Source organism: Oratosquilla oratoria, chromosome 12, assembly GCF_046742065.1.
Source record: "Oratosquilla oratoria isolate Oo_2021 chromosome 12, ASM4674206v1, whole genome shotgun sequence".
In the NCBI taxonomy this organism is placed as follows: domain Eukaryota; kingdom Metazoa; phylum Arthropoda; class Malacostraca; order Stomatopoda; family Squillidae; genus Oratosquilla; species Oratosquilla oratoria.
Window position 1 is genome coordinate 39,981,646 of NC_134788.1, and position 11,364 is coordinate 39,993,009.

The window sequence follows — 11,364 nt, forward strand, 5'->3', positions numbered from 1 at the left end:
CAAAGATTAATCGTCAGAGGTATTATAATGACACTTGCTTTTTGCAACGATTTTGCTTTGCTAGTTATTTAGAGGGGGGCAGAATAGATAAGATAGGGGAGAGGGCGGGAGGGAAGGATTTGAGGGTTAAGTGGAAAGAAAGAATGAATTGGAAGGACGTTAGAGTTATGATAGTTGTAGGCACACCCACTTGCTTGGTTAGTTTAAAGGCTCCGGTACTTTCCTTCATTATATTTGTGGGTTTTAAATTGATTAATAAAAAAAATATTTCATAAGGATACGGGCTTGTATGCAATATTTTTTTTAATTATTTCTTGCCTAACGTAACTAGGTTTTATTTCTATACGCAATTATTTATTTTTTATATTACTTCTTATCTTTAATGTAAACTTTGTTCTATTAAAATATCGGTATCTTGTTTATACGAATAAGTAGAATACAAGGGTGACATTAACTATTTGATGACAGAGTTTTTACTTTCTGTACCAAAGAAATTATTATAACTGAAAATTTATTAGAACTAAATATAAATTTTTGTATTTCAAATTTCATATACAATAAACTTTTGAATTAGTATTGTATTGTTCTAATTTTGTTTTATATTCATTCCAAATGCATACAATATTCATAAAGATTTTTTTATATTTTGATCAGTATAAACGTTTTTACATTAAAAATCAAGAGTAACAAATAATTGTTTTAGCATATTTATTCTACCTTACTGTAAACGATTTATTCTTGATAGACTCATAGATACGTTTATTGAAAATAGGATACACAAATATTGAAATACAAAGTTACGAAAGTATACATTTGCGAGAACATAAATCAAATTAAACTTAATTCCATTGTGTATTTTTTATGGCTTTCAACTTAACGGTTGTGATGCGTTTTGTTAGAAGTGGAATCAACTCTTCACTGCCCACCTATTTGATGATCAAAGCAAGATATTCGTCAAAAGACAATAGGGACAGCTGCCCACTCTCACTATTTGAACTCGCCAATACGCAATCCCGTCTGCACCACATGTATACTACAATTCTCTTCTGATTCTGCGTCACATTCTAAGGATTTGTCTCTGGGATAGTGGGGTATTCAAGTAATTTGTCCCTAGTTCGATTCGTCGTATAGATAATAGTGGAGTCTGATGTTGAGAGGATATGTGATGATTCTTTTGTGGATTTCTTCGATTGTTTCGTGAAACGGTGGAGTATAACTTTAGCCACTGGCAAATCTGAGGAACTTGTTTTTTTTTCGGCAGAGTATTAGGAGGGGCATATGAGTTGTCTCATTGCGTCATATATCTATACCAGACTTATCAAAAAATAAAATATAATATGTTTACCTTACAGTATGATTTAAGGTAGTAAAGGGTTATATACAGAAAGGATAAATCATATAATTTTACTAGTTCTAACCTCTTTTCGGGTACTTTTGTTTATATATTTATCTATTCAAAATTTCCCGTACGAATTAGTTAGTTGTCTTCCCTACAGATGGCGCGCAAGTCTATGTATTGGCAGCTGGTTTGCCTGACCAATGGCAGCCTTGACGATTAGATTTATTCCTATTTATTAAAAAGAATAACAGTGGCACAGAGACAAATTACACGAAACCAACAGAGATGATAGAGGAGACGATAGAAGTATATGTGTAATACAATAGGTGAGAGCCTGGTTTGTTTTGAGCTCAATGTTGACAGTGTTCAGTCTTTGATATATATATTGTCATTCATGCAGCAATGTACCGGCAAAATAATTATTTTAATTAGTCAAGGAAATAGATCTGATGGTACGTTACTTGTTTGAAAATTTGCATGATGTGTTGTTGATAATGGTTTTCTTTTTCATTTTTTTCATAAACACCCAACCAAAATAGTAATTTCTGATGTTACATATCTCGTCCAGGAAAAGTATTAATCCAGTGACATGATCATCCCAAGTGAGATATAGGTGAGGGAGATTTTGGGTAGTAATTCAGGTTCGCAATATCTCTATTGCACTCTTAAATGATCAATATGTTGTTGTCAGGAAGTTAGTTTCAGTTACATTTCTTGTTTTAAAAAAATAACTGCATAATTTATTTGGGTTAATAGAATTCATGTGACAACCAAAAATGTTTACCTGCCATTGTGGGATTAGTAATGATAGTTAATCTACCTGACCTAACATCTTTATTGTCACTGTCCCCTAGAGGGGTCTGATGGCTTAATAAGATTGGCATGCGTAGTATGCAGGAAAGGAGAAATGCTCATTAAGTCCCATCTCCTATCGTGCAATTTTCTAACATATCTAGACCCAAATTCATGTACAGTTCCAATGCAATCTATATCCTTGATTTCCAATTACCATATATGAATTTGAACTTATATTTATAGAAACTGTATAATCCCATTATCATTTCTGATCATTTTCTTATTGAAAATATTTTTCTTAGGGTAAATAGAGCTTGTAAGGGCAAAAGGGGATCTGATAAATGAAATTGCTTACTGTTCAAAAGTGAATGCTTTTTTGCGTTATCCTCGGCAATTGTAATTGTAATTTCAAACTGTGTTCTTTTCATTATCTGTATTTCATGTATTTGATTCATTACCAAGTAAACTTATTATTATTATTATTATCAATGGCAAGTGATGCGTTGATTCTATGAATTTAGAAAATGCCACTCTGGAGGCTATACACAGGACCGTTAGTGTCGCACCGATGCCTGGCACTCAGGGTACTGATGTCATCATGTCCAAACGACAACAAATGTTCTGCCATCGGAGTTACTTAGGGTATGAACTGAGAACAGTAGGTCTCAAGCAAGAAAGACAGGGGCAGTGGATTGCTGATATAAAATGTTTACAATTTTCTATTGAAAATAATTTCCTTTAAAATAGAAAATACACACACACATATACCAAGGGCTTTTTCCCCCTTACCAGGGAGGTAGCCAAAGTCAAAAGGCACAATATACCCACTCCCACCCGTTTCATTCCCACACACTCCACTCCCATCCACCACCCCTCCCTCCCCCCCTTCCACTTATCCTGGTACTTCCTGGATGACAGGTCATCCCTACATCTCGCCCACTGCCCTGAGTCAGAGGCAGTGTCGCAAGACACAGCACATCCACAGCAAGGCCGCTTTATTTAATCGTTGATCCCCCTCTCTGTCCCCTCATGAAGAAACATCAAAGATGGGGGAGAAATCCATGCAGGCTTCATGTAAGATATCATTCATGCATAGAAATAACGGAAAATAGATCTCTTGAAAGTAATATAAAAAGAAATACAATGTATAATTGAATACTAAATCACTATGTATACCTAAGAACGCTGGGTGTCTAAATGTCATTGGCCATCACCAACTAGGTCTGCTAGGCTAGAGCAGCTCAGCAGTGGGGAGCATCTTTGTACCACATTTAAAACGTAGTTTGCTAGTTTACCGTTTGATGCGATGGATGAACCTTAACCACTTCGGTACAATGACACCTATACGGGTGTCATGAGGCGCAAGTAGGTACCCGAAGATGCTGGCGTCGGTGTCTTCTGTTTATTATTACTCGGAGAATGAGTAATATGGCAGTGACTATATTTTGTAATTCAAGTAGTGTGATGAATCATATGTATATACACACATATATACACACTTTCCTCATCCTTCCCCCCCCCCCTGCTCTTCTGCTTCTTGGGACTGCATATACAGTAATTTTCATATTCTCCACTATGTAGTTCCATGTGTCACATATCTGATTTGAATTTAGCATTTGTCAAAAAAAAGTTCCTAGGCATACAGAATTTCTGCAGATAATTAGTGTGGCAGAGATGGATATGAGGGGGGTTGACCGAGAATATGATGGATGGATGGGGTGAAAGGGACGTCTGTTGAGCAGGGAAGGGAGAAGGCGGGAGATAGATATAAGTGGAGATTGGCTGTGTATAGATGATACTGTGGTGTAAGGAAGGGAGTGGGTGGGGGATGGGTGGTTAGGGAGGGAGTTATGTGTGAATGATATTTTGACACAAACTGAAGGGATTTCTCCCCAACTATTTTTTGCGCTGAATGGCCTAGGGTACGCGTACCAGTGGAGACGCACTTGCCCTATGCAGACGCATTTGACACAAAAAAACTTCTACCTGCCGATGGTGAAAAGATAGGAGCATAATTATAGGCTCAAAAAATCACATTATGAGGGGATAGTTAAGTGATTTTTTTAACCTATAATTATCCTCCTATCCACCATCAGCAGGTAGAATTTTTTTCTTTTTTGTGTCAAATGCGTCTGCATAGGGGAAGTGTGTCTCCATTGGTACGCGTACCCTACTGGCTCCGCCGCTTGGCCTTCAAGCCAAAATTTTCATAAATCAATCAAACCCAACTATTTTTCTGCATGAGGGGGCAGAGAGGGGTGGCTGTCACCAATTAAGTGAAGTGGCCTTGCTGTAGATTCCAAGGCAGTGGGGAAGATACAGGGATAACCCATCATCCACTGGTGGAGGGGGGTGGAATGGGTGGGGGTGGGCATATGCCTTTTGAGTTTGGCAACCTCCCTGATATGGGGGGAAAAGCCATTGGTATACAGATGGATAGATGATACAATTAATGTTGGATAGGTTAGGTTTTGGTGTGCACAGCTCTGTACTATAGTCTAGTGGTGGTCAGCCTCTACAGGAAAATTTTAGAGTGAACCCCCCCCCCAGCTTGATCTGGGACCAGACCACCATTAACCTCTTCCATACAAGTCAAATATTCGCGTGCACATTAGCTGCCTGATGCACAATGATGCATCACAATACGTGCATTATAAAACATAAAGTTACTGCCGCTATACTCATTCTATTTTTACCCAGAATGCTTGTAACCATTGAAAAAGTGATCAAGCCTGCTCACAGAATAAGAGGATCACTCAGCTACAGCTACAAAATAAACATAATCATGAAACCAGTGCTGGCATCTGCATATACTCGCGCCTCATGACTGGTGGCATAACTGGAAGCATGCTAGTCTTGCATGTGCCAAGTTGTGGGTTCGAATCCCGCAGTCCTCTCCGATTCCCAGTAGTTAAGGTTACCTGCCCCGACAGTCCAAGTGCAATAGCAATGGTGCCAGTCATGGCTACGTGCCTCATGGCATATGCTCTTTACCACCCAGATCCTAAACAATATGATTAATCCAAGCTTTGATGTTGCTTGGGTTTGTTATTTGGCATTAGTCCATAGCTCCCTATGTTTCAACCCAGTCAGATGTGTAACCTAGTTATTATTACAATCTGTACCTCAGTGTCCTTGCCAGCTCTGGGCCTCTTTAGTGTCTTTAGGCATAGATGGGAGGGTCCCCAATTGAATGAAGTGGCCTTGCTGTGGATGTATGGTGTCTTGCTGCATTGCGTTTGACCTGGGGCAATTGGCAGATGCAGGGATGACCTGTCATCCATGAGGAGTTAAGATGGGAGGGGTGGATGGGAGTGGAATGGGTGGGAATAGGTACATGCCTCTGACCTGGCTACCCCTTTATAAAGGGGGAAAAGCTCTCAGTATATAGATAGATATGTAACCTAATCAGGACCACCCAGCATGTCCGCTCAGTGTACAATATATTGCTTTCACCATGAGATCCTCAGTACCCAAGGAACAACATACATCCAAGACACTCCAGAAGCACCAAGAACCATGACAACTGAATCTGGGATCATGTATGCAGAAGCACAACTATCCACCATTTGCTACCCCTCCAACAATCCCATTTGAACAACAAGACCAGACTTAAACATAACCTTAGAAGCCCCTCACACAAAATCTGTCACAACCACCCTCACTACCTGTAGTCCTCCTCCTACTGACCCAAGAAGATTTATCTGAAACTATAAATGTAATAGAAGAATGCAATAAAAAAGATACTACACCAGCACATACCTTCAGACTCCAAAAATTCCACCAAGCATTGTCCCACAAATCTGAAGCAGTCACTACCAACATCCTTACCTGATGGAGCCATGGACCTTCTGGAAGAGACCCAAGACAGTGGACTGATTGATCAATTAAATTATGGAGCTTGTGACACTACAAGGCAAAAGGTCCAACACAAAATACACCCCACCCTGACATCAACTACACATACCAAAAGCAAGGAACCTACCAGAACTCAACATCCAAAGCCCCTTAAATCAAACTGGAATGAATATTTACTGGACAAATAGCACAGCTTCAAGAATAAGCTCTTTCCCCCCTTCACCGCCTTTTAAACCCCAACAAACCAGAGAAACCACAAAAAACAATTAAAAAGAACCCCCATCTCCCAAAAATCAATCTAACAACACCCATAGACACCAAAGGACCCTGTGAACAGAAATCTGCACCCCCTCCTTCCATCAATACACAACCCACACCATAACAACTGTACATTATTAGCCTGAAGAACAGTGTGCCCAATCCAACAGTGGACTTATCCCAAACTGGATAAACCTACTTTAACAAATGGAATATGAGCTCAACAGAGCAGAATAACAATCTTATTTTCAATAGGCATGTTACTGCTTGCACTCTGCACTACCCTCCCAAGATGCTGCTGTCAAACTATATCATCCACTATGCACATCCATACAACACATGAATGGCAGACCTGCTATCCAAATTAAATAATAATAGTTGTTGCCCCAAATGTCATGAAATGTAAAACTTGCAGCCTTACAGTAGCCCTCCCATAGATCTCTGGGACTGAAAACAGTAGGACAAGAGGAGTTAGTTGCCAGCTCTTCATGCCAAAAATGGTGTAAGAAATGCAGATGAACATGTTTGAAATCTTGGGTCCAGTCCAGAGACCAAGTATCAGCCCCTCAAGTTGACATGTATTTCAAAATGGGCATCTTCACTGTCCATTTTGCAGGAACACCACATGCATGTACCTGTCATTGGTCCCTCTACATTGAAAATATCTAGTAATATCCTCCTAATCATGACAACCACCTGGGTTCCCTGGTTCTTCCCTCCAATTGATATCCAAATTTGCCTTCACTCATCTGAAAACCCAAGTTCTCTATGAACCAGTCATTCTATGAGAATTTCTTTTCCTCTTACCTGCTCATTTGTATACTACAAACACATACAGTGCAAGCATAAGCAATGCAACATGGATACAGAGGTCATCTAAAAGTTTATAACGAGTATAATGAAATTGTGTGAGCAGGGGAAAGTGATGAAGAATAGGATTAATGAAAACATTTAACAGATTGACAACAATACAATGTTTCTTCTCTTAGTGACCTGTGGGACAACCCGGTGGCCATGAGTAGTTACCTTGAGGCTGAGTATATCTTGCAAGATTGATTGTAAGTTATGAGAGATGTTCATATCACATCACTGGTAATGCATGAAACTGGTACTAGTTGTGTGTATACAGTATATAGTGTTAAAGTATCATACTGAATATTTAGGTGTAATTGTAACGTGCACTTTTTACAGTTTCAGAGATGAGTATCATGAAGACACAAGTGTCAGTAAGCAGCAAGTTTTCGTGCAACTGCAGAAATATCATAGGAAAAATATCAAATGAGCAAGACAATGCTATGTTGATGAGCTCATTTCAGGCATCTTATGCATGCAGTGAATTATCCTACAGTTAATTATTGACGTTTCTAAACTCAGTATGGCTGGCGAAAGCAATGAGGAAAACAGGGCAGTGGAGGCTGCATTTTCTCAAGCAAGTAGTCTTAAAATGCGTGTTCAGATACACCCTGATGAAAAAGCTCACATCTGTACGATATGTAATTCTGCATTTGCGCGAGCACGTTCCCTGAAGATTCACATGCGGATTCACACAGGCGAAAAGCCTCACAAATGTTCTTTGTGCGATTCAGCATTTTCCGATCCGGGAAGTCTGAAAAGACATATTCGGGCACATACAGGGGAAAAACCGTACAAGTGTTCAGTTTGTGCTTCCGCTTTTTCCGATAATGGAAACCTGAAGAGGCATCTTCGGGGCCACACGGGCGAGAAGCCGTACACGTGCCCTCTTTGTAAATCGTCGTTTTCTGAATCGAGCACTCTGAAGGTGCATATTCGGACGCACACCGGTGAAAAACGTCATTTTTGTACGCTGTGCAGTGCCGCGTTTTCTCAGTCAGGTACTCTGAAGGCTCACTTTCGGACACACACGGGAGAAAAGCCGTACAAGTGTTCCTTTTGCAAACACGCCTTTTCCGAAGCGAGTGCTCTGAAAATGCACATTCGGACACATACCGGGGAAAAACCGCACGTGTGTTCAATATGTAATTTTGCATTCGCACGGCTGGGGAGTCTGAAAACCCACCTTCGGACACACACCCGTGAAAAACCGCACAAATGTCCCCATTGTAATTCTGCATTTTCCGAAGCTCGGAATCTGAAAAGACACCTATGGACCCACACTGGCGAAAAGCCTTACAAATGTTCCTTTTGTAAATCTGCATTTTCGCGAGCGGACAAGCTAAAGAAGCATGTTAAAACTCATACTGATACTAAAGATTGTAAGATTTGCAGTGGTGATTGTACATGTGTAAGTGACCTCAGTTCTCAAGTGAAAACCCGCTCAAGTGAAAGAGTTGTAAGGACTGGAAGAGGTAGGGTTGATTCTTCTCGTGTCGTTCCTTCCAGTAGGCAAACTCGTGAAGAAGTTTCAAGCTTGGAGTCTACAGCTCCTGAGGTGTACCCCATAGTGGAAGTGTTTGTTGAAGAAGAACTGAAGAGGGAGATCAAGGAAGAGAGGCATGACTCGGAAGAGGAAATGATTTATGTAACCTGAACTTTTAGTCTATGGATTCAATGCTGAACAACTAGGATTACTAGGTGGCCATGTTACCTGTTTGTTGTTGTTGTTGGTGCTGTAGCATTTTCTTAGCTCTGCATGATTGGCAGCTAAGTATTTCTGTGGGCTTTTCCTTGACTAGACAGGAAAATTTCTTAAATCTTCCTTTCTGCATTTTATCAGAGATGGTTAGGTTTTCTTATAGAAAAGTTGACGTTAGTTTCAGACCAACTACAGATGAGCTCACAGAATAACAATGGCTCCAGAACAGTGGATATAGATCAGTCATTGGAGATGTGAAGCTGTTAATCCCTTAATGGCCAGAGGTTTCCTTGTACTCTGAAAATAATCCTTGCCTGAACTAAATTGTTAAATGTTCCAGTTGAGATATTTAACTTGTTGAAGGCTTAGTAAAGATGTTGTAGTGAGCTCAATATTTTCGAATCTTTTAATGGCCAGTGGTTCCTTTTAGCTAAATAGGAAAAAAAAAGGGGGGGGGAGGCTGAGGAAAATCCACATCCCAATTGAAATATTTATCCCTGGCTGAAAGAGGTTTTCATTTTGAATATAAACAGGCAGCTACATCTTTATAAAGCCCTTTCTTGAAGTATTGTAACAGCATTAACAGAGTGGAAGAGTTCAGGAATTGGTGAAAACATTCGTGCTGGTCTAAGCAGTGGGCTTTATTTTGTGTGTGTGATATGGCACTTGATTCAGACAGAAGTGATCAGGTTGCTTCCCTTTACAAGATTAAAAGTGAGCTCATTACTTTTAGTTTTGCATGTGTACCAGTTATGCCAAGAGTCTGTGTTAATAGTATTAAAAAAGATGTATATATATAAAGTGTATAGTTTAAGATGAATATAGAATGTGAATAAAATAATATAACCCAGGGATGAGTAACTGAAATGGAGTATTTTTTGTCACATGTCCCTAGAATTTCATCATTGAATAATTGCATGTGGTGATTTTGAGCTGCAAGTCACAACCTATATGGTCATGGCACATGACTGGAACAGGGAAGGAAGGAAGGACAACTTGAAGAAACCTCATGGCTGAGCAGTCCTCTTTAGGATTTGCTCAACACACCTGACATGGGAAGACCACTTCAAAAGGTGCCCAAAGCGTAGTTAATAACATCACTTAGCTGAAAAGCTGCTCCCTGCAAGATTACGCTACTGTGCCAAAACTCATAGCAAATTCAGCAGTTATATCCAAAAACCTAATTTCTAAATCATGGATAAAGGGGAGAGGGATTCAACAACACAAACACCTTTCCTGGACTATGAATAAGTGGTCACATGTTATCCACAGTTGTGGACCTGAACTGTAATCAGAATACTTTCCCTGACGCAAACCATAAGAACATAAGAATGAAGGAGACTGCATGAGACCATAAGGCCTACACAAGGCAGCTCCATATCCATCACCGCCTGTCATCCTCATCCAAAAAGTTGTCTAACTGTTTCTTAAAACAACTGATACTTTCAGTGCTCACTACATGGTCACTAAGTCTACTCCAATTGTTGACCACCCTATTAGTAAACCAATTCTTGCCTAATTCCTTCTTAAATTTAAATTTGTCCAATTTAAATCCATTACTGCAAGTCCTGCCTTGTTGTTTTAATATGATGACCTTGTTTGCATTGCCCTTGTTAAAGCCTTTGATCCACTTGACACATCTATTAGATCACCCACAGAGAGTGTAACTTAAGGTGCCTAAGCCTCTCCTTTTAAGGCAAATTCATATATTGAAAGATTTTGAGTCACAGCAGCAACCAGACATTGCACCACACTCCCTTTGAAAACTACAACAGACTTCACATAAGAGGAAAGCCACATATCCCCCTCCAATTTTAAGACAACTGCAGTCATCCATTGCTCCCTAGTATTGCTAAAATTATTACTACAGCAAGAGTACCCACTACCAACCCTGTCTTCTATACCCATAAAGATTGCAACTTGTTGAAAAAAAGATAGACAACTACAGTCATCCATTGCTCCCAAGTATTGCTACTACATAAAGAGTACACCACCTTCCAACCCTGTCTTCCATACCATTGAAGATTACAACTTGTTAAAAAAAAAAATGACCACATAATGCACATTTGTATGGCAAGAGAATGGTGCACCTGTTGTCCATGTTGGAAATAGTCATCAAAATCCTCCCACATCGATCTAAGCACTGTGGCTACTTACTCCAGTTCCACCCTTGGAGAGAGAGAAAAAAAAGGGGGGGTGGAGGTCAGTAGAAGCCATTAAACTGGAATCTACCTCCCACCTATTCACTCATTCAACAGCTCTTAATATACACAGACATGACAGAATTGAATAGACACTGAGAGAAAGTTTAATTTATTAAGCAATTGATACAATTAAAGTGCTTTTAAATGGTCATAATGTGAATAATACTTGGTTAACATCCCCTTTGCGTTTTCAATGGAATGACCCTTCTATCCATGCTAGTGATTTGCTCATGAATATCATCTTGAGGGATTTCTTGCCACGTTTCCCGTAGTAATCCGTAGAGGACTTTGAAGATGGCTTCCTGTTCTTTTTGCGAAGTTGTCGGTTTAATATGCCCCAGAGGTGTTCAATAGGG

General features: G+C 39.7%; 1 protein-coding gene across 3 annotated transcripts; it reads left to right on the forward strand.

The window, feature by feature from the left end:
• The first annotated feature begins 1,503 nt into the window (after positions 1-1,503).
• Positions 1,504-9,665, forward strand: LOC143031489 (uncharacterized). Of its 3 annotated transcripts, XM_076195405.1 has the most exons (4): positions 1,504-1,665; positions 1,879-1,952; positions 7,240-7,308; positions 7,442-9,665. In XM_076195405.1, the coding sequence occupies exon 4, from the start codon at positions 7,626-7,628 to the stop codon at positions 8,757-8,759; it is 1,134 nt and encodes a 377-aa protein (XP_076051520.1). In that variant the 5' UTR covers positions 1,504-1,665; positions 1,879-1,952; positions 7,240-7,308; positions 7,442-7,625; the 3' UTR covers positions 8,760-9,665. The 3 variants fall into 3 exon arrangements, with proteins under 3 accessions (XP_076051520.1, XP_076051519.1, XP_076051521.1); XM_076195404.1 differs by lacking the exon at positions 1,879-1,952; XM_076195406.1 differs by lacking the exons at positions 1,879-1,952; positions 7,240-7,308.
• Positions 9,666-11,364: the final 1,699 nt, after the last annotated feature.

Bases quoted from the DNA above. Each gene is read 5' to 3' on its own strand.
- LOC143031489 (XM_076195405.1), top strand. From the start codon at position 7,626: ATGGCTGGCGAAAGCAATGAGGAAAACAGGGCAGTGGAGGCTGCATTT.